A 24,178-nucleotide genomic window follows, 5' to 3' on the forward strand; every position below is an offset into this window, starting at 1 on the left:
CCTTACGGACTCCCAGGGGTTCGCGGGGATCTTAATTTGAAAGACCCTGACTGCAGCTTTCAATTGCATTTTACTTTTAGAAAGATGTGAACCCTCAAAGCCGGGTTTTTCACTTTTTTTAACGCGGACCCCCAAAATATATTTTTGTTTTGCATGGACCAAGTGCTGATGTCATAAAACGAATAAATTAGCGTTTTTTCAAATTATCACCTTTCTGATAAAAAAAAAAAAAAAAAAAAAAAAATCACTTTTAAATTACACATCAAGATTTCAATTAGGCCTCCATGGATCCTCTAAAACTAGTTCACATACCCCCACGGGGTTAACGGACCCCAGTAAAGAACCTCTGACTTATTGCGATGCGCTTTTGAATGAAACCCGGAGGAGAATTGGTTTGAGTCACAATGTTTAGGGTCGTCAGTGTTTTGAACTGCTGGCGTTAAGAAATTTACTATTAATTTCGCTTGGACGGGCAATCGGGCATGAACGGTAGCGCTGTATATCACGGGAGAACGCCGCACGCGACAACCTCTATTTTCCAGAAGTGTAACGGTTTAATTTGTGTGCGACAAATTTGCCAGGACAACCCGAACGACCTTGGCGGCGGCTGCGAAACGACCTTGAAACACGTGCTCTTTCAGATCTCGCCGCGCGATCTGTGGCGACAAAAAAACTGCGAAGTTCGGTGAATCGGCAAAAGGTCTGTGCGGGCGCAAAACCTGAAGAGGAGCGCGCGGAACGCAATAAATGACCTTGAGCGTTGGCGCGGGTGACCTTGGCGTGTCGGCGCCATGTCACGGTGCAGATAAAAAGTCCAAGTTGCGTGCCGAATCGCCGCGATCGCTCGCTCACGGAGATTGAGCCGCTCAACAAGCGATAAATCGCACCGTTGCCACAAAATAAAAACGAAATACCATCTTCTCGAGCCCATTTGAACCCTATACAGAAGCTCAAGTATTGAGATGAGAGCGCGTTGCGTGGCCTGAAATTCGTCAAGGCGAATTGGCTCTATCGTGTTTTCAAAAGTTTATCCAACAACAGCAACAGATTTTTAAACGCGGTGTGAAACAACGACTTTTACCGCGAAAAAAACGGATTTAGGTTGATTTGGACACTTGTATATTTTTTTACGAAGGGCTGTTGCATTAAAGCCGTAAAACATAAAGCTGACATATATTTTTTACGATGATAGCCAAAGTGACATGAATTAAAACATAATTGTAAAACTTGATAAAAATCGTCCGATTGCTTATAAACTAAAAATGGTATTTAAACATAGCAGTTCCTAGATTAAAACAACCGAATATTAACACCAATAATTCAATAACAAACAGCAACTAAAACGCTAAATCCGAAAGCTGGCTTAAAAACAAAAAATTGATCGGTAGATTTGGCTGCAGCCAGCCAAACTGTGTGTATTAATATTTGGTGGACGCAAACCTACGCCAAACGACAGCATTTAGGATGCAGGCAACCCACGAGACAGCAACGATGGGGTTCAGGCCAGCAGGCTATCACCTTTCCTTGTGCGTACATCGGTCGGACAAAAGGCCGAAGGCGATCGCATCGAGTTGTAACAGCCGCCGAACAACTGTTTTACAGTGAGTGTTTAGAGTAGTGTCAAAATAGACTCAGCAAAATTCCTACATGAATGAAGGGGCGTTCCTGTCGAAAGGAGGGCCAGAAAGAAGCTTTGAGCCATTTGGAACCTTACAATGCACCCATAGGGCAGTAAAGCGCAGTTTGAAACCACTGCACCAATAAAATACCTTTTCAAGTGTCCTTGTAGGAATGCGGCGATTTGTTCGCTGCTGCCTTTTGTGTATCGAATGACGTATTGACAAAACAGCGCGCTGACAAAGGGGCCCACAAACGGAAACAAAGGAGCAGCGCGAAAACCGAAGTCGACCGGCTTAGGGATGCGGCTCCCGAGGCTTACGGGCGGCGTGTGGCCAGGGGCCTTTATTTGCGCACGCGGGCGAGGCTAGAAGCGAACCTTTCGCTGAGTGCTTGTATCCAAAACACAGGCCCGAAGCGCCCGGCTGCGCTAAGCCTTGCTGTGATTCGTCTCTATACCGTCGCATTGCGTCAATTCGCTTGTTTTAGGCGCCAAGGTATTCACCTACTGACGTGCGCCTACATCAGTGGTCGGCAAACTGTGGGCCTTTTTAGCCACTTTGAGTGGGCCGCGAGCTGTTTTTTGAAATGTGGTTTTATCGAGCCTCGTGCTTCGCGTATCCTTTTAATAGAAGTTTCGTCAAGTTAAAACAAATTATCGCAATATTTTGACTGTTTTAGCTACATATTAGGGCGGAACTTCGTTCGAAAACTACAAATGTTTTTAAGATTAATTGTCTTGTGACGTAACTTTGTGACGTCATTCAAAAAATTTGCATTTCCAACCGACAAAAATCCAGGATCCCCCCTATTTTTGTAATGGGCTTTTAATAGCTCTAAAAATAACATTTTGGGCCGAGACAAAAAACGTTTTCCGACCATGGCTTATTTGGAGCGCGAAACGAAAGACCCCCGTTTGGTGCAAATGTTTATTGCCTCGAAATACAAATCAGCTGCTGTTTTGTTTTTTGCCCAGCCTGCCTGCACTATGGCGAAGGGAAGCTAGGAGCTGTCAGCTAGGAACACCGCAGGGCGATTGTTTTTGGAAACGGTTTCCTGTTCGCAACCTGACGAGCCTTGAAGCGTTTTTGACCGCGCAAGTTTTTGCCTTCGTAATGCAAAGCCGCATAGCGCGCGTCTCCGGTTAACTTTCCGATGAATACAAGATGTCCGATACTTTGCGTTCCATTCCGATTCCCGATATTTTGGACAAAATGTACGCTCGTACGATACGATACCGAATGGCGTCATTTCTATGTTTAATAGGCAATAATTATGAAACAATACTTTCAAAACAACTTTATTAGGAGATAAAGTCAAAATTAGCTTTACCGCTACAAATCATAGTTAAACCGTTAAACTAGTTGCCACGTTCAGTTGTTCGTTTAGTTTACTCTAAAAATTAAACTTTTAAAGTAGAAATCGCTGCGTTGGATTAGAATCCATTGTTAAAATGCCTGTGTAAATATGTGTTTGGATCATCACCAATACCACCATAGTATCGGACGAAAACTGAATGATACAATTAGAGATCGGGTATCGACAGTACTGAAAAATTGTATCTTGATTATATACTTATCTTGAAAAAAACAGTTCGTTAACACAAAAACAACGGCAAAACCGCGCATGCGCAATGCGGTAGTCACTCGTCGCAGACAGATCACGCATTGACGGAGTAGGTGGATTTGGAGGAGACCGCTAATCCTAGACGGTGAACTGCCGGGTATGTGCGCGAATGGCCGACTCCTGACAACACGTCATTTCGGCGAGCGAATATGACGAGCGCGTCAGCAGAGAAGATGGGCATTTGTAGGTCCGAAAACGGACACGCTACGTTGATCGCCTAAGCGCGTGTAAAGACCGGGTTGTATTGTTGTGAATCGCACAACGGTCGCTTTTGACTCTTGTGTAAACCAGCCACCTACTGTGTCGATATACTGTCGTTTCGAATCGCTTCCGATGTCCGACGCCAATTTAGTTTGGAGGGATAAAGACGTGGCCGGTTGACGGACGTAAAACACAAAAGGAAGGCTTGACTGACGGCATATTTCGAATTGCTGCCAATTTATCATCAGGAACATTTAAACAACAATCAAATCATTGCGAAGTTTTTTTTAGATTTAAAGGCGTCAACGAGGTGTTCAGCCAATAACAGCAATTGTTTTAGATTGTTTGATGGTTTTGTGAGTCATTTTTTAATCAACGTCAAAAAGGGTAATCCCTGAAATTTCAAATGCCAATAACACTTAAAATAAAATTCATGCCTTCATGAGTCATTTCGTTAAACAACAGTAAGTGCTTTAAAATTACAATTAACAATATTCTTCTGATATAAATAACATGGCCCAAGAGTAATTTTCCCAACAACGGCAGTACATTACTTGCAAGTTGCAATTGCAAAAAAACATTTACATGTTTAGATCATTTTAGCTGTTTTGTGATTTTAATAGATTTTAGAATCAACAACAGGACAAACCTTGTTGTTAGCCAAATTTCAAGACCCTTTAAAACGTGAGCGAAAAAGGCCATTTGCGTTCCTATATGGCTAAAGGTGCTAAATCGAACTTGCGCACTGAAAACGACAAAGCTCACGATATCGTGCGATGATTTACGTAATTAGTTAATCGGGAAATGCTAGGCTCGGGCGTGTCGGAATGTGTCGGAACTGTCGGACCACCGCGCTAGCGCAAACACGGATTACACTGGGCGGCCAGAGCGTCGAAAGATACCGGACGCAGGCCCTTGTAACGCCAGACGCCAAAAACCTAGGCTTACCAGGACTCTTCAAAGGACGCTTTAGCTCACTTTTTTCATCCTGGCCGCAGTGACAACTAGACTGTGCGAAAACGGCATCAAAATAAGACTTAAAAAGAAGGAGACTGCTTTTGAGGTGGCTTTCTAGTTTGCCTTGATGTTCAAAGAGCATAAAACACATATGTAGAAGGCAAAATGCCACCCGGACAAGAGACAATGAGTTTCGCCCACTGAGTGTTACCAACGTTGTGACTAATGTAACGTGTGTATAATGCGGTATAATACCAGATATCACTAAGTTAAGACAAAAATAAAATTAAAACGGTCACCTATGAAAGTGTGAAGGAACGTACTTCCAATATATTTGGAAATATTGCAAAAAAAAAATAATCACATCCCGTAAAATGGTCTTCAATCGCGGTCATTTGTTGCGCAGGCCTGACAAAAAGTACTGGACATCGCCGTTAGTTTAAGATTAACTCAAGTGGTCAATCGGTTACTTGGCGCTTGGACACGGCTTTAAACACGAAAGCCTACTTTGTGGAATTGGTCAGTTGATATGGTCACTTCAGAAAGAAGTACTTTTTATTGGGTAGAAGACTGCTTATATAGCAGGCATATACCGTCGCTAAATTCACATTACACTGGAAAGGTCAGTGGCAGCTTGTGCTAGTAAGGACATTCATTACAAGTTGGTATACTAAGCTAACGTCTATGCTACAAATTAGACTAGCTTACAATTACAAAATCTTTCTAGGCCAAAGTTTTTTTCACCGCAATAGACTTCGACACCTTAGGTTTAAAAGATTACGGGATTGTAGTCTTTTGTTCGAAACATGCGAGATGATACGTTTTAATCGAAAAACAGTTTTTCCGTAAAACTACCGATATGACGTTATTTCAACCACTGTACATTGCGTAAACGCGTTTCGGGATTACCAAAGAGTGGACGCAGTTGTTTAACGAGGCAAAAACTTCAACACAAAACGAAAACCGAGTTCGAAGGGATTCAGCGCGACGTGAAACCTCCAATGTTATCCACAAATAAACACTTCAACCTGGAGAAAAGTCAGTCACCACCAAGGCTGGACACAAAAAAACGTTTTTCAAGTTCAGGCGCACTGGCCTAAGGCGAAAATCGGCCATACTTCGGCCTACTTTGTCGGACAATTACCGATTATCTGGCTGAGCGCGATTACTTTTTTCGGGTGGGAAGAAAATTGTCGCGGAACAATGCGTGGTTGTGACGTCACCAATGGAAGTCGAACTTGGAACAATCGCAGTGTTAAGCTGCCGGGATGATACAAGCACGTTTTCAACCATTATGTTGGTAATCTGTGTTTTGATAAAGCGCAAATGAGAAAATACCGTTTTTGTGAGTGTTTATGTTAATTTAGAAACGACACGGACAATGTATAACTAGATAAGGCGTTTTTTATTCAGTTCGTCTAAGGCCAAGAAACCTCTTCAGCAGTCTACATCCAATCGCAGTAAAACCTGTTAAGCAGGTGAAACGACTCACCTTGAATAAATGAAGTACGGCTAACCGAAAGCTACATTTAAATACAACTTTTTAGCACAGACACCGGACCGAATTACATCTTTTTGGTTCAAACTTACACAGATCGGAAAATTGTCCGACATCCAACGTCACATAAACAAGGAATCCAAAAAGAAACGAAACTGAAACTAGCGGAAACAAAGAACAAAATGAAAAAAAAGATTTCGAGTGGAAGGCACTTTAAGTTAAAAGAATAAAAAAGTTTCCGTGCTTGTAATATACATTTTCACCAATCGAAAGATTTGTCATGTAACATTTTAAATGTTTGTTTTTTTTCTAAATTTTTGCGAAAAGAAAAGCAACGCCAGCAAGCGTTAACGGAAGCAACCTGTATACCTTACGTGTGCACACCTACAAACCGAATAATTGTCAGTCATGTTTTCCGCTTTGTTACACCCTTTCAACATCCTGTGTTTCAACTGCAAACTTACAGTAAAAATAGAACACACCAAAACAACTCACGTTTGCATACGCCCTCTTCATTGCCGGTCACCAGCTGTCCAGGCGCCGGGCTAATGATGCAGCTCAAGTTCATGTCGCACTGACCGTGACTTCCGAATGGACCACCACAGGCCTTGCCGTCCTGCTTGGCGCACACGTAGCAGCATCTGATTAACAGTGGGTTGGGTTAATGGTACACTCCACATAACAAGCAATATAAAACACGTTTGTCGTCTAAGGCGACAGCTTGAGATTTTTACAGAATGAAACTAGTTGCTAAAATAGCTCAAATGGCACTGTGAAAAAAAAATTGTTGTTTCATTGTGAAGGTGCTTTAGTGAACCACTGTTAAGACGTTGTTTGTTTGGTACCAGTGCCACCTGAATTTTGGCTTTTAAATACGACAAATGTAGCTATGAACCAAAATATTTCAAAACATTTTATTTAAGTTGGAAAAGCGATAAAATAACTTTGTTTATCTTCAGGTTATTTTAACATTATTAGTGTAAGATGTAATACTGGTTACTTGCCATATGTTAACTGCATATGTTTACAAATTATATAATACTACAAACCAACTGCAGTTTTCTGTTCTAAAATGAAAATATGTTGGTAGAAAAGTTTAAAATACTGTTTCGGTATGAAGGTTTAACACCGTTCTTGAAATTTGCGCTTTTCTTAGCCTTCTGTGTCCTATAAAAACTAGGTTCGTCCCTATATTGGTTTGATTGTGTTAATATACTGAAGACCCAAGCTGCCAAGTATCCGGCGGAATTAGTCGAAATGTCTTCAAAGAAGCTTAAGGCACATTTGCGGTATTTTGAAAACCTTTTAAAAGAAACCAATGCCAGAACAGAGTCGATAACGGGCGATAACTGAGAACGCAAGGGCACCGGGGGTTTTATGGGCCGCTACACTTCAGGGGTCCCGCGTTGGAACCTGAATTTTACGGGGTGTTTTACGGGGAATCGAGTTACCTACCGCCCTGGTAACGACAACGTATTTAGCATGTCATTTCACCGGCGAAAAGTGTATTTGAGACAACTCTAATTGGAAGGCGGTGTTTGAAGACGATGATTGGTGAGCCACGACCACCTGGCCACTTAATCCAGTAAAGGTAGGACTAAAGGCAAAGGCTTATCATCGCTCAAGAACGTTATATAGGGAATATAGTCAATTAGTATAGGATTACCTTGTGTGAAAAAAACTGTAGAAAAGTTAGACGATAGGACTCTTTGAACTTGTGGAAAGTTAAGGGCACTTAATATATCGTTTCCTTAATAAAAACGTCAATTTTCATTAATTTAAATTATCCACCATGCAATATTTCTCTTCAACGCACCCGGACCATAAAATGTGGTGATTTGTACAAAGAGGAATTGAATCTACAGAGATCAAATAGCAGAGTATGAAAAAGGCCATAACAGAAGAAGAACACCTAGGGCTCATATCGACGGATGGCGATTAATCGTTACAAAATATTTGCAAATTTTTTAAGGAGTGGCGCGGTTTACGAATTTCACGCCACAAGAAAAACACAACACAACAGAACACGCTGTCTTGGCGTTTTAAGGCACACAGGCCTATATAGCTGGCGTTCTGTACAGGTTGGAGACATCCAAGTAGAACGAGGAATTTGAGGCTGCCAAGCCCCGAGGCTGTACAAGTCGGTAAAGGCTAATGCTCGGTGTAATGGCGCTGGCGGATGGACGGGACATTAAGCAAGCGGCGCTAATTATTATTGCACCTGTTTGCTAAGTACAGTCGAGCGCGGTCTTTTTACTAAGGACGTGTCAAAGCATAAGAGAGCTGCCATTACCGGTCGCCTGCCTTAATCAAACAAGGGCCAATGTACAGATGTGAATGTAAAGGCGTACCGAGCTCGATACTTTACCTCCGATCCGCCTAAGAACGTGCACTTATACCCGAGGTGAAAGTACGGGTTTACAGCTTCTAATTGGCGATCGGAGAGTGGCTATTAACGACGACCGGACCGGAAAGATTTTGACAACAGACCTAACTGAAACCAAAAACATGGACTGAGTCTAAAAACAGTCATGCGATCAAGAATTTAAACGAAAACAGCCGGCTAGCTTTGGTTTTCAATTGATTTTTTCGTCGAAAAATCACAGCGGAATATAATCTATTTTTCTTTCGAGATAAGAACAGAGTTTATTGTAAGAACTTCAATGAAAAACATATTTAATGCGTATAGGTTGTAAAACAACTCCAGAAAAACAAAGTTCGGGGTAACATTAGAAAAGGTCGCTTATTGCTTTTTCAAATACACAAACAACGAATGAAGATCTAATCGCTCGCATGCGACTTGTCTCCTGTGATTCAGACCGATTCTGCGCCCTTTTATAGACGTTCATAGCACGAAAAAAATAAACGGGTGGAGATATTAGTCACGTTTAACAGGCGAATTTACGATTTTCCGCAGCTTAGGCGCCGATTTACATTTCGGAGAACTTTCATTTGCTGAAACGCACCACCGTTTATTATGGATCTCCATTTCGTGAAAACCGAATCCCCAATTCTTCACGGTGGTGATTTAAACTGATACCAAGCTCCGTCAAATAGCAATTTCACATTACTTGTTATGAGTCTATGACACATTGCCTTCTTTCCAAGTAAATCACGTTTTCACAAACTCTTTATTTATTTATTTTAATTGTGGAAATAATAAATTCATTTACTATAGTTGTTTCCAATTAGGTAAATACAGTGCAAATTTATTCGCTTTCGCGTTTAATTTGGTATAGTATTTTTGTGCCCATTCCACGGATAAATATAGATTCAAAAAATATTAACACGTCGACTTGGTACTGTGACGAATTACTAACAATCAATATTTGAATGAGGTAATTCTATTTTTTAGTCCTAAAATTTGTCTGCTATATGGTTGTACAATGTACATTACCAAAACAAGCATGAACGATAACACAAACATGTTGTTCTTATCTCCAAAACGACTGGTATTTTGGTTCACAGCTTTATATCGTTGAGATCATCAACATTTCTGTGGTTCACATCAATGTCGCGTTAGTATACGATTAAATCAGGGGTAAAGTACAGGTGTTTTCGGAAAGTTACCCATTTTAAGATAAATTTGGTTCTTTACCGGAGGTTACGACATCCGGGTGGATATTTCGATAGATCTATAGTGTTGTCTTTTAGTAATAAACAACTTTTCTGAGTTTAAAGTCAAAAAGTACATCGTTTTGGATACAACAATGTTTTAAAAGGAATATATATAGTTTGTGGTATAAAATTTATACGGGGCTATTTTAACGGTTCAATACCTTACGGTTTTCCACATAAAAAAACTACCAGTTGATTAAAACCTAAGAGAAATGAAATCGCCTTCAACCACTCGAAAACGCAGATAACATTAATTTCAAACAGTCAAGGAGGGCGTTTTTTACAGTTTCAGCTGTAGTCCAATACAAAAACGTTCCGGTTAAGAAAAACAAAACGAAAACGCTTAACACCTCAACTGGTGACGGTACAAATGCGTATCGAAACGTCTTTATCAAGATGATGTCGATTTACTTGACCTATTTGGGCCTTACATTCATTATTAATTTACATTACAGATCCGTGTGTACCTAATAACATTAAGCAGGGCGCTTTTCTACAGTTATTGCCCATAGTCCAATACAAAAACGTCCCCGTTAACGGAAACAGAACAAACACGACTTGCTAACAAAAAGCAAGTCTTTAACAAGACGAGTCGATTTACTTGACCTCTTTGGCTCTGACATTTATTATTAATCTACATTACAGATCCGTGCATAGTATACCTAAGAACGTCAAGGAGGACACTTTTGTGCAGTTTTTGCCAGTAGTTTAATACAAAAACGTCCCATTTAACGGAAACATACCGAACACCACTTTTCAAAAAAGCAACTTACTCGCAAGGGTCCGGCACCAGGCCCCCGTCGCACGTGGGTAAGTCCCCGCATTCTTCTCGGTCGCAGGGGGCGCAGCTCATGGCGCTGGCCAGGGCGGCCACTAGGAGTACCTCAAAGGCCAGGCAGGTAAAGCGCCGTAGCTCCATGCCTTGCTTGCGCGTGTGTATGTGTTGTATGTATCCGAGCAGAGCCGCTGGTGCTGCTGGCTGTTTGTTGTTTTCTGTCTTCTTTACTCGTTGATGATCTCGCGAGCTTTTAATCCGTTCCCGGGCCAAAGAATCAGCCTTGTCGCAGGAAAATTCCGGTTTAGCTGAGTACGCGGTCAATACGCACTGCCGGATTAAAACGGAAGAGATAGAGAGAGAGCGAAAAAGTGAGATTAACGCGAGGCAATCGCACCTGCAATTTCGTTTTTACTAACAACAGTTTCTTTTGTTTCTGGAAACGACAAAAAAAATGGGTTGTACAGCGCGAAAAAACTGAGAAAACATGTAAAATCGTCGCGTCACCGAATCAACATTTACGCTAAAAGGTCGATTGCGCAATTCTTGTGTCACTATAGGACACTTAGAGAAAAAATAAACAACCCACTCACTCAGTCATTGACTCGCGTCTACAGATTTCACTGAACTCTGTGCTGATTTAAACCTGGAGCCCGGTCGTGTTATTACAACAGTTACCATGAAACGCGATTTTGGAAATGAACAGGTAAATATGTTTTCGCTCGTTCTAGGTAATAGCTTATGTAGAAATGCCAGCATAACAGTAAAGCGGCGGTCCTTCACTGGGTGTCGCGACGTAAAATTTTGTAATTTTTTTCAAAATAACCTGTTTGTATTCTTACAATGCAAGATTTGATACACACTTTCCCTTAAAAATAACTTAAAGTTAAGGTATTTGCGTTGATTGTGAAATTTCAATTCAATTCAATTCAATCGCGAATATTTTTTGTTTTTTGTTATCAGCCGAAAAAGTTAGAAACGACTTGTGTTAAAAGTAAAAGGCACATTCCAACTTATTTACCAACTAGATTTTGCAACTGGCAGAAAAACACGCACAGGTGAACAAACAAGGCGTCAAAACTATTCACTAATTGCGAATGAAATTTTAATCGAAGTCCGGGCACAATGCGCAGGCGCCTTTAGAGAAGCAACGACAGGAACACACAAGAAAAAAATGCTTTTGTCAGCGCCTATATTCAGTACGATTCCGGCGTCTCACGTCGTGTCATTCTTGCGCCGGCCCGCAAGTCCAATTACGGTTTATTCAGTCGTTTTTGATCGAAAGCCGTTTGCAACTGACCGTGACGCGAATTAAATCATGGCAGTCGGGGCTCGTCGCCGCCCTCTGTTTGGTCGCCACTGTTATGGCACCACAGGCGAATATTGAACCAAGGCACTTAGCGCATTTTCATTGTCGCCATATTTATTCAATGAATCATAAAAACGACACACGGCGCTGCGGCTGCCACTGGCCCGTGTGCCTTGCGTGCACAGCACCCTAGCTCCCATTATATTATTAAGCTGGCGAAACCTCATTTTAAGCAGGCCAACGGCAGACCACCTGAAAATCAAATGCTGGCTTTTTTGCCAAATCACCGTTCGTACTGACCAACTCGTGACTGTTTTTCAACTGTTATCTATTTTAATAATTAACTCGGCTGAACTTCGACGCGACCCCGTGCTAAATTCAGCAAATTTAGCACGTGTTTATCACACTTGTATTGGAGAGTGCCGCTTGCCTTAAACCAACCTAACGCACCAGGCAAAACGCTGAAAAGTAATTCCATCGAATTTGTATTTACAACTGAATTTCTGCTGACAAGTGGTACACCTGAGGAACTAAATACCCGGCCTGTCTGGCTTTGCTCAAAACACACAATGGCTGGAGTTCAAGAACTGGCAGCATTGTCGTCGACAATGGACCACAACAATCGCTCGTCTGTCGGTAAACAATCCAACTCTAATTCCATTGCTTATCCAGTTTTGACTGTAGCTGGATTTAGGGCTAAAGCCTCGGCGACAGCAGACGCGTCTGTCCAACGGCGATGGCCGGAGTAGAGTCCAAACTTTACTGTTTGGAATATTTGTTAGCGATAGGTCTCGCGTCGGCGGGCGCGTACGGTTTTTCTCTCTTTCACTGCCTTTCTTTATTCTTCGCGAGGCACGGCGACGATCGGCATTCTTGCCCTCTCTATCGCGTGAGGCCCTTTGTTACGCTAGGTTGGCACGTAGCCCTGTATACACTATTGCTCGTGCGACGGACAGCGCGTGAGAAGGTGGAAAACAACGGGCCCAGGTTAGATATTACCTCGTACCTTGCCAGTCGAAAAGGCCACCCTTGGTAACCCTCGACTGGTAGCCGTGCTCGTTTCACGAGTGACCGGGCGTTGCATGTCAGAATTGTCAGGTATTGCCGGGTCTATTGTTGTTTGGACTCTCTGACAGTTGCACCGCCTTGACGCATTTCCCTGTGTAATCAACGCTGAAGCTTTGTTCGTCATGCTGTTATGTGCGATTTCTTTGCCTAACAAGTTGAATTTTGTTTGTGAGGAAAAATAAACAAACCAACAGCATGGTTCGGAGAACCAGCTTTTCTAAATTCCCTGCATTGTTGTTTGCTTAACCAGGCACGACCTTCAAATCCCGAAAACGACGCTAAAGTTCATTCTTAGGCCACTCACCAGTTTTCAATGGAGCATCAACAGACCCTTGTCCGGCTTCGGCCAAATTGACAATTCGGGGAAGTGGCTTGTTGATGACCGAAAAACTAGAGATGGCGCCGCACTATGCTTTACACTCGCTACATTGCTGACTCTGTGATCGTAGGGAAAAATGTGTTGATGAATAGACGCGATAATGCCCGTCTGGAATTTTCAATTATCGCCCATCCGACGAATAAACAGATTTTATGGAAATTGGATGAGACCGCTACATTATGACACGCAATCTGATTCGCTTTTTAAGTATCATGATTCATGACATGTCAACAGGTTTATGTTTTGTTGGCGCATTCAATACGCCGATCCTGTATGAAATTGTTCCAGGAATGTGACACCTTGATTATTATTTAGCGAGGTTTACTTCAATTCTTAGAAACATTTTAATTAAAATGTAAGTTGGAAATGAAAGTAGACATCGAACATACAGCGTACGTCCATACGTTTGGTAGTTCAAAATATACTAAAGTAGAATATCTCGTTACAAATCTTCGAATCAAGCTATGCTCTATTCTCTTTACAGTTGGATAAGGCAAGGGGCGAAAACAAATTTAATATTCTATAATTACAACAGGCCGCCTAACACCAACCTATTAACCCCTAGAGGTTAATTCATGGAATTGAGATTGGCAATATCCGCAATGAATCTTTGAATCTTGAAACAAAATACGTTTCCTAGACTACTCTAGAGCTCAGTAGTAGGCCTATCTCTTTTTTTTTGGTGGGGGGGGGGGGATTTTTTAGAGTACGTTTTGTTTTGCGGGACAGCGAGAATCGGGATTGCCAACCTACCTTCGATTGTCTGTGACAAGCAAAGTTCAATACAGCAAGATATAGTTGCCGAGTTTGGGCACAATGGCGCCCCTCCACGTCCGACGTCCGTGTTTGATCAGAGCCAATTTCGGTCAAATGTAAGTTCTACCAAACTGGTCATAAATGCGGTTCAACGCACCCGTAATGAGTAACTACACACATGTCGGTCGTACCGGGGATGTATGCGGCCCTTGTTTTGCCAAGAAGATTGGATACACTATATTTAAACAGGCTTGGAAATGCTCAAGTATTTGCCTTGGCGACAATACTGTAAGTACCCTTGAAATTCCAAAGTTTCACCGGCGTCACTAGAGTTGGTTTAATTTGTTTACCGATAGTATTTCTTTTTCAAATTAAAAAAATCCTATTTGTTGCGTCTTGGTGCTAAACGTCACTGACCACAAAGTAGGTGCATTATCAAAAATACAGGTTTATCTTTTTGGAGCATAAAACTTTTAATAATTTTGGCGACAAATAAACTAAGAGCTTTGGTATTTCTGGCATTGTAAACTCGACATTTATGAAACTGGTGAATAGTTTTAACCATTTTAATGTTTAACGTACTTTCCGCTCAATTGGAAATTCATAAAAAATATTCAAGTTCGTGTTAACAGGATTAACTAATTCTCGAGCGGAAAACACTTTTTTAATATATAAACGAGATAGAACTTAAATAAATTTATGCTTTATTATTTAGTAAACTTGCTTTTATTGCGGAGACAATACAGTTCGCCACAAAGGTTATTAATTTCAATTTGCCTTTACCAGCAAAACTCACCTAAACAACGGAGAAAATAAAACGAGCGATCGACAGAGTGAAGGTTTTGATTGGACGTGATCGTCATGACAGCTTCTAACAGGCAATTTCCCGACACATTCCTCAGTCGTTATGCACCTCACTTTATTGCCTGGCTTGATGGACCATGTGCGGTTCCGATCTGTGAAGGATGGGTATTTTCCAAAGAAGTAATGGATGAAAGGTTACGTATTTTGTTTACCAAGCAATTTCGTATGCTCAGTCACATTTTGTGCGTGACTTTGTGTTTAATATATTCTACTGCAATGCTCATGACACAATCTTTTTAATGCACTACGCTACTAAACGATTAGTAAAACGGTGGCAAACCTCATGTACAAAGGCAGCGTTTTAAACGTTTTGAATAATATATCTAACGACCCTGAGCAAAAACGCATACGCAGCGCCAGCTTAAGCTGCACACCACTTAACTCCAACAGCAATGTCGAACAGTGAACATCATTAAAAAAACAGTGTGGCTTTAATCAGCAATGCGAACTACAACGAAAAGCTTTTTTAATAACCTGGTTCTTAACAAGTTCAAATCTATATGTAGTGCACTTAATGCGTCTAAATATGTATCGAAACAAAAGTCACGTGTATATGTGGGAGATGTTGAAAATGAATAAAAATATTTTCGATTTATGCATGAGCTTTAATATCCTTACTACGTCTTGTACTACAGCCTCTAGCCATTAGGCGCAAAACGGTAAGATTTTTTTTAAATATGTAAAACTTGTAAAAGGACCATTAAAAAGTGATATCCTGCAAAGCACCAATTATAACAAATATCTTACAGCGAAATCCTGAGGGGCGGTTGGTATAGCTTTTTCAGAACAAACTCTGTTTTTCTTTACCGGCGAAAGCGGGTGACGCAATTGGGTCGAGCAGACACACAACAGCTTGTTTTGTGCTGATTGTAGCGCGTTCGGTAAATCGCAAGAAATTCGAGCAATTTTCGCTTTTACGCATGTCTGGTGCCTAACCCCTGAAAATCGACCTGAAGGGCTACCTACGTGCAAAAAGAAATAGGCCGTGGCCCGCTGCATAACCCCGCCAAACGCGTATGAATCTTACACCTTGGGAACCGCCGCGACTTTTTCGTTTTCCAGTTTTGTCTTAATGTAGCTTAGCAAACTAATTGCAAGCCATAACACGCCTAATAACGTGGTGTTGCATTTGACATCACGAGCCGTTAAAAGACTTGCGGTGGTTTTTTACGTTGCGCTGTTTTTGACAAAACGCGACTTGTGACACCGTAAGTTGTGTTGGCGTCATAACGCTTGCTTACAGTCGAAACATGTGGGTATTGTGTTTCCGAAACTTGCTTTTCGGCAGCTGTTTTTTTGGCACGGTGCCTTTGGCGACGTTATGCTTTGTCGCCGATGCGTAATCATTCCCGCAGCCTGTCAAACACGAGGATGATTCTTCTCTTCTCTTTCACAGAGAAAATTTAAAACTTGCGGCTATTTTTGCACTGTAACAGCAAAATTTAAGCTAATAACAAGTTATTTTCGCAATTGGCCCGACCTTTGATCAGCCTGGTTGAAAAACGGAGACTCAGTTGGCATCAAACCCACTTCCATCGGCAGCCTCGGTCGCACATTTTTCAGTTGGCTGCCAAACAAACCCATGAAATAGTTCGACTGTTCTGTGAACTCGAGATGCAACAAAATACATTCGAAGAGCGAAAACATGTCTTTGGGTAAATTTTGGGCGAATTACAGGTGACAATTTTGCGCGGACCGCTTTTTAACCATCTTTTGTCGTTACCTATTTAACCTGTCACTAGTGTCACTGTATTAGCTTTTCTTGGGCGCCACCACGCGGTCAATAGTAGTGCGTTATTGTCACAGTTAATTCAGCTTTATATAGGGAAAAGGCAAATTTATGTTCAAACGCAAATCCTTATAGTATCAGGGTTGATACACCTTTAAATCTAAGTTTACAATCAATATATAACGCATGCTACTATTTCATTAAGTTATGTCCGCCTAAAGGCGTCATTTCATTGAAGTGTAGCGTCATAAGTAATAATTAGTGGATAATTTGGAATTTATTGTATTGTGTATTTATCAAATATGTTACGATTTATGATTTGTCACTTTTTCACGCCTTTTACCAAACACTCGCTGTCATTCTGAGAACAAAGCATTCGGCTGTTTCACACATGATAAATGTTATATCGTGACACATACTTCCGTAACAGATAAAAGTATTTCACTTGTGTGAACGTGTTATTGTTTAAGTTCCCGGCTGCCAAAAAGGATCATAAATCATTTCCGCTTTTGGTGTTGCCTTTCCTCTTTTATGCAAACTTTCAACTTGTACATGCGAAACTTATATCAATATATATCCAGTCTTGTCTAGTTAATACAGTAAGCGGTTGTGTTGCTTGCCGGCTTCTGGCTGGCCAGCTCAACACCAGCCAATAAAATCTGTGTGGATTTGTAATCAGACTACAGCAATACTTATTGAAGCAATAGCGAGGTTGATTGGTCGAGGCAAATTAGCTTAATGAGACCTTGCAATTAAACCCGCCTGCTTCAGAAGAATAATGGCTGGATCGCGTATTCTCCATTTTAAATACAATTTTCTAGCTAAAGCACGTTTTCCTCTGTCGGAACCCGTACCAAATTTACGCTGTCAAGGATCTATCGTTTCATTAGCTCTATGGAAACTTAGAAAAACTATAAAATTACTCTAATAGGAGAAACTAATAAAAATGCCGCGCGATTTAAATTTTATTTATAATATTGGTTAAAACTTAACCCTACCCCTGAATGTGCGCGTTTTAGGTTGGCATTATAACCCACTGAATGCACAAAGTGCCTTGTTGTAAGATTAAGAAAAGTAAAATATTATGTAAAAATATAAGTTTTTAAATCATTTTTTTTCTTTACGTTAAAAACGGATGAGTAAAGCAATCATCTACTTTGCTATAATAAATGTTGTAAAATTAAATTATATTTTTAATGTTTTCCATGGTAACTTAATAAAAATAAAACTATTTTTAATCCACAAAATCTAACAAAGTGATAAAATAACCCTGCATTTAAAAAAATTGTGCTATTTCTTATTTCTCCGGACAAATAGAGTTTTGATGATTGGAGGTAAAGCCCAGTCAAAATACTGTTGTGCATTGTCATACATCACTGTTTTTGCACTAAAATTAAAAATTAAGGAGCTTTGTTGAAGGTTTTCCAAACTAAAACGTTCACCATGTCTATCATGTCCTACAACGGTGGGGCAGTTATTGCCATGAAGGGAAAGGATTGCGTGGCGATCGCCTCTGACCTAAGGTACGGCATCCAAGCACAAACGGTGGCAATGGATTTCGAGAAGATCTTCCAAATGAACAACAAACTGTACGTCGGACTTGCTGGACTGGCGACCGACGTGCAAACCGTTTCACAGAGGCTCGCATTTCAGCTGAAACTGTACGAGCTGAGAGAGGGTCGAGCGATCTCGCCGAAAACCTTCCTCAGCGTGGTTTCAAACCTGCTCTATGAAAAGCGCTTTGGTCCTTACTTTATCGAGCCTGTTATCGCAGGCTTGGATCCCAAATCGGGCGAGCCGTTTATTGCTTCTTGCGACTTGATCGGCTGCCCTATGGAGCCTGAAGATTTTGTGGTGTCGGGAACCTGCGCTATTCAGATGTACGGAATGTGCGAGGCTCTGTGGCGTGAAGATATGGAACCGGATGAGCTGTTTGAGTGCATTTCTCAGGCTCTTCTGAATTCGGTCGACCGCGATTGCGGATCCGGTTGGGGTGCAGTGGTTCACGTGATTGAAGCGGACAAAGTGACAACAAGACGGCTGAAAGCAAGAATGGACTAAACCGAGTGTTTTTTTCACCGACTTTTAACTGAGTTGTGCATTAGTTCAATTTGTATTGGAGAAAGTTCACTGACATCTTTTTGAATGTTTTCATTTGAATACCACTGCATTTTTACAGTTGGTTTTGACACCAATACAAAATACTTTGTTTGATTTAAAAAGTATAACTTGGTTTAAAATTTTCAATAAAATAACAAGTTTATTAAGTTTTACCAATAATTGTTTCAGAGTTCAACTAAAACAAGTGTTGCATGACACTAGATAAACAAATTGTGAATTGTCAAATGTTGCTATAAAAAGCTGCAAATGCTTAATAACATGAAACTTTCTTGTCTCATTGCTAAGCTTATTTTTCAAATTTATTGTGTAACAAATTTCAGGCTTTGGTAGGATTTAAAAAAATGTCTGAGAAAGAAGAATCAATGCTGTCAAAAGTTCTGCAGTGTTTAAGTGTGTTTTGTAAAGAGGTAAATATATTTTCATATGTGCAAATTGGACAGTTTGACACTGGTCTAGAATCCAACTTCTATTGCTAACATCATTTAGCTTAAGGTGTAAGTTGGGGTTTGGGTTGGTTAAGTATTGTTATCACATTGATTTCTTCATGCAATTTCTGCTTTTTGCATTTCTAAAAATGTTAAGGATTATAGACTAGCACCGGCAGTTTATCATAAAGTATGTATGCTCAAGTGAACTGGATGTTGAATTATACATCTTTGCATACAGATTAATCTGCCAGAGAATGTTGTCTGTATCAACGCAGACTGGAAAGACGAACTTACAAATCGTAACCCTCAACCAGAGATTCAAAAATTATCGAAATCACTTCAAGTAAGGTTTGTTATGTTTTAAATTATATTTTAAAACTTATCCAGTTTTCTATTTTTGCATAAGTCCAAAATTCCGGTCCAAATTTTCTCTGGGTCAACATTCCTTGTTTAATGTCATACCACACACACAAACACAGATAACTGAACCTTTTTTCAGCCTAATGATTTGTAGGACAAAGATTAATAATGTATAATTGTGCAGTTAATATATTTTCCTTGACAGGATATTTTGGATGCCCCTACTTCAACACAAATAGATCCAGCAGCCGACCCATCCCTGGTTCAAATAACAGCCACAAAACAAGAAGTAAGTATGTTAGAGATCTGCGTTTATGGGTTAATTAATATTAGCGTTTAGTCCACTATTGTTTTTAAAACTATATAGTGCCACCCGATTACCCTGTTTTTTTAAATGTTACTCATATTTTAAAGTTAGTTTGTAATGTGAGTTGTAGAGCCCCTGTTCTACAGAGTCATACTACTCAACAGGAATTTTCGATTTAAACATGAATTGTTGATTTAGCTATCTTTCCAAAATTTAACTTAGGAGCCCCTGTTTAAAAGAGTCACACTACTTGACAGGAATTTCTGATTTAAACAGGAATTGTTTATTTCTATCTTCCCAAAATTTAACTTTAGAAGGTAGTGATGTTTGCTTGTTTAGTTGGACAAGCGAATAGCTGCGTTTATTGCCCATGCACAACATGCAGTTGATGAACAGAATATCCGAGACTTCAGACCAACTGGCAAGTAAGCAATACAAGAGACACTTATTTGTATATATGTATTAAAAAATACATCCAGCATTATATAGAAGCTGTAGATAAGTTTTTTATGTAACTGTAATTTATATAAAGGTTGCATGTAACATCAAATGCTCATAGTTTTTGTACTTTAAACCAAGTTATGTTTGTTAAGCTCTGATGATGGTTGTGCAAGGACGAATGCGCTGTATAAGCGGAGAGCCAATAGAACACACATGGAAGGTAAACAACCAATTAACTACTACATAACTGTAACACATTAAAGATGTTGTTTAAATTTCGCAATTGTTTCCTCATAAATTAATTTCGTATTTTTTTCTGAATGGACTGAATTCAATAGATAATACGAATTAAGTATTACTTGAAAACTATTAAGTATTTACTTGTTTACCGTGGTCTCACTAGTCTGTGACAATTAAACAATCTGTTTTATATTACAGTCAAACAAGTGGACAACACAGAAGGACCGCAAACAAGCACAAACTACCGCGAGAACGTGACATCCACAAACTCGAAAAGTGCCCATCTTCACCCAGGAGTCCACGAGAGGTTACAGAACCTGGAAGATCACGTTGGTGTGATTCCAAGTAAGAATATACTTTTAGGTCAATTTAATGTAATTTCAAGTACAATTTTCAGTCAGCTTTTCAGCAAAGTATTTTTTACTTATTACCCTGATTTTTTCGCAGGTTCGCTTCCAAGGGACGTATACGAACGACTGAAGGCAATCGAGAACCGCGTGCTTCATCTCGAATCCGTGTCGCCAGAGTACTTCGAGAGAGGCGCGGGGGAAAAAGGGCGTGACGTCACCGCTTTGGCGCCGAAGCGAGCGCGCCCTAGTGGCGAAGAGCCCGGCGCTCAGATGAGCATTGACGAAATAGACGATCGGATTCGATCCCTTAAGAGCAAGCTTTTGAGGCAAAAAGCAGGGGCGAGTTAAGATCCCAAACTTAGTGCTTTTATTCCGATGCTTTGCAAAGGCAAGGCCGTTCGGTCTGATGGAAATTAGGCCGTTTTTAAGTTTCGTGAAAAATAACTGAAAACTGAAACGGGCGAAGGCCTGGTGATCACCTTATTGGACCATTAACGATAACCTGCATAAGGGTTTAAAAGTTAAATAATCTCAATTTGTTTGTTATTTGTAACAATAAAGGTTTTCTATTGATTTGTTTTGCAATATATGACTAAAATACATGCACCAGTTTGATATATTATAATCGGCACCGATTTCCACTCTAGTATCGAAGTACCGATACTGTAACCTGTGCTGTTGCTGCCGACCTAATAATATCAGACATTTGAAGTTAGATGCTCGTCCTGCATATTTGTCCTGATTATGAAGGCTGATTGTAATGCTTACAAATATGCACTGACGCGTCTGATCACCAGCACTTGTACATGTTGTTCGGTGTGCAATAAACATCCTTGTTTTTGATACTAGAAAGTTGTTGCTGATCTAAACGATCATTACCCTTCCTAATATGAAGTTGCAACAACAAGTCAAAATAAAACAAATCTTTGCCACATCAACATGTAAAATACTGTACAATTAATTGGGCTACCACGCGGCGCACAACTACATAATTAAACTAGCATAATTCTATGAGCGACTAAAAAGGGATGAAGGTCCTTACTCCTTATGTCAGCTGCTACCCACAGTTTTTTACCACAAAACTAAGCGAACATCTCCTTATTTGAATTTTTCACGAATTACATGCGGAGAGCATATTGGTAACCCCAAAATGGATATTTTGTGGTTGCACAGGACGTTTAGCTACACCAAACATTTAGATTGTATGATTGACATGTATTGCAGCAAGCTCGCGTTTTAGAAAAGAAAGCATAAAGGCATTGCGTTTTAAACAACTGTATTTTTTTGCGTGCCTTTAAGACCAAGCTCGGCAACGTAGAATTGGCATTTACCTAACTGCGATAAAATGCGGTGAACATAGCGCCTTTTCTCACTATACACCAGGAAGCAGTATAACGCGCTGTAATTGAATTAAAGGAGTTGACCACTCTGCCGAATATAAGCGCTCCTAGCTATTGTGCTGGAGAAATAGAACGTTGCAGTTCAGGTAGCTGCCCAGGCGTTTTCTCTCAAGATACCTTTAAGTTTGCAATTTCACAGTGTTGTAATAACTTAAGTGAATGACTTAAAAAAAAGTTGGCTAAAGTGCACATAGTGGAGTTGACTAGAGTGCACATCAATCATTTTTTCGAATTACTTGACTGTACTTAAGTCGTTTGGACAAATGACTTGGCTTAAGTCTTCAAATTTCTTGTAAACTTAGTGCAGTGGTTTTCCCGGGGGTAACAAGAGATTGTCTGGGGATGTGGGTTGCCATGTACTATCTGTTATACTGACAAATAGACAAGCAAAACACCGATATAAACTAAAAAACTTAGCATAGAAGAAGCCGAAACACCTGCTGTGTTTGCAGTAAACCATTCGTGTTTTTAACCATTTTTGCGTTATAAAAACACACTAACTTTTATTTCGTTGTGCGCAAATCAACCTTAAACCGTAAATGAGGCCATGCTGCATGCTGATGGCGTAACCCGGACGTTCTTGGCGAATTTTAATGCACTTGTCTAGAAATCTGAACAGTTCCCTAATTGTAAGTGCTTGTAATCTAAATTCACCTAAATTTAGGGGTCGCATGGGTTTCGAATAATAGAAATGCAGTATCGACGACAAAAAGGCTAGGAACTGCTGAACTAGTGGTTTTAAGCAGACTTGGACAACTAGATAATTCTAGTTTTCTAATTCATTGAATTAGAGCAAAATGCGGCTAATTCTAATCTAATTTGTGAATTGCTTGTGCGCTCTAATTCTAGTTCTAACGATCTAATATAATTCGGATTTTTCCAAAAATTTTACTTTGTCCAACGGTATTTTTAGTCTCTCAGTTAACAAACACAGAAAATCAATTAAAACTCTTGGGTTAGAACGAATTTTATGTAATTTTTACAGTCTAAAAAGCATAAAACGGCATAAAAGTAGCACATACATATTTACCATTCGCGTTCTTTTTGCGATTAATTTAAATTGAATATAAATAATTATGTGATTCTAGTTCAAATTTTAGTTGATATTTGTTTTTTTAAGAATTCGGTAATTCTAATTCTAATTTAAGAAAACTCAAAACGATCTAATTCTAATTTTAATCTAATTTTAAACAACTAAAATGCTCTACTTTTATTTCTAAACTTATTTTAAAAAGGTAAGATAAATCTAGTTGTCCAAGTTTGGCTTTAAGGCATCACTGAACGGAGGCCCAGTTGTTTGCTCGTTTCATTTTTTTGCTTCACTCTGGAGTGATGAGTGCTTAGCAGCAGATCGAGACCGTTGTTAGTTTGCACATGACTGGCCATAAAGAACAAATTGTCATTTACCTATTTGGGCTGTACCGCGAGTCAGTTGCTACAGAACGACTATAGTTTTAGTGCAAGTTTTAATTTGAAGAGACAGCAGTCTCCACAGTGAAATAAAATTGCTTGCATTTAAAATAACTAGTAGAAATTTGACTGTTTTTAAAAGAATGTAAGGCTCACTACCTAATTCAAGTCCCAATTTATCTAATGGGATACAGGCAGAGTTATAACAGCTCGATAATTCAACTTTCCTAGCTCCATTATAGTTAAATCAAAATGCGGCTAGTTCTAATTCTAAACAAATTTGTGAAGTAGCAAAGCAAAGAGTTTGAAAACCAGCCAAAAAGCTTCAGTCAAAACAAAGAGTTTAAAAAACAATATTTGGTTGGAACGACTTGTTGGTGATTCGTACATTCTACAAAGCATTTGTATAGTTCAAATTCCAGTTAAAAATCGTTGTTTTAAAAATTCTGTACCTCAATGTAATCAGAAAAAAACAAAACAAACATAATATTGTTAATTTTAATCTATATTTTTTTATTAAATCTAGTTGTCCAAGTTCGGATAGCTCACTCGTCTTCGTCCCCCCCCCAAATTTTAAATTCAAAACAACTTGTCCGTATAATCATAACAATTGTCTCTGAAATATTGGGGCATCAAATTGTAGTGTGTTTGATACACCTGGAGTCCAACCTGTTACATTCGTCCCATATATTTAGTTTTCTCTGGACCTGTCTGGGTAATCCAG

The 24,178-nt window shown here is 39.9% G+C and overlaps 3 protein-coding genes across 3 annotated transcripts in view; 2 read left to right on the forward strand and 1 right to left on the reverse strand.

Annotated features, from left to right (window-relative positions):
- The window catches only part of LOC146162512 (cysteine-rich motor neuron 1 protein-like), a 60,421-nt gene extending 49,530 nt beyond the window's left edge, over positions 1-10,891 (reverse strand). The window contains exons 1-2 of the mRNA XM_083385451.1: positions 10,291-10,891; positions 6,395-6,540 (exon numbers count right to left, since the gene is read on the reverse strand). Of these exons, the coding sequence (XP_083241577.1) occupies positions 6,395-6,540; positions 10,291-10,436 (292 nt within the window). The 5' untranslated portion in view covers positions 10,437-10,891. The remainder of the gene's footprint in view (positions 1-6,394; positions 6,541-10,290) is intronic.
- Positions 10,892-17,764: 6,873 nt separating this feature from the next.
- On the forward strand, positions 17,765-18,838 carry LOC146162513 (proteasome subunit beta type-3-like). The gene has a single exon (XM_083383654.1). It carries the CDS (start codon positions 17,841-17,843, stop codon positions 18,456-18,458), a length of 618 nt encoding a protein of 205 aa, XP_083239780.1. The 5' UTR covers positions 17,765-17,840; the 3' UTR covers positions 18,459-18,838.
- Positions 18,839-18,843: 5 nt separating this feature from the next.
- LOC146162514 (MAP3K12-binding inhibitory protein 1-like) lies at positions 18,844-21,443 on the forward strand. Its single transcript, XM_083383653.1, has 7 exons — positions 18,844-18,925; positions 19,185-19,289; positions 19,512-19,595; positions 19,953-20,038; positions 20,207-20,274; positions 20,493-20,639; positions 20,742-21,443. The coding sequence occupies exons 1-7, from the start codon at positions 18,860-18,862 to the stop codon at positions 20,990-20,992; spliced, it is 807 nt and encodes a 268-aa protein (XP_083239779.1). The 5' UTR covers positions 18,844-18,859; the 3' UTR covers positions 20,993-21,443.
- Positions 21,444-24,178: the final 2,735 nt, after the last annotated feature.

This window comes from Ascidiella aspersa, chromosome 3 (genome assembly GCF_963924565.1).
Source record: "Ascidiella aspersa chromosome 3, kaAscAspe10.2, whole genome shotgun sequence".
In the NCBI taxonomy this organism is placed as follows: domain Eukaryota; kingdom Metazoa; phylum Chordata; class Ascidiacea; order Phlebobranchia; family Ascidiidae; genus Ascidiella; species Ascidiella aspersa.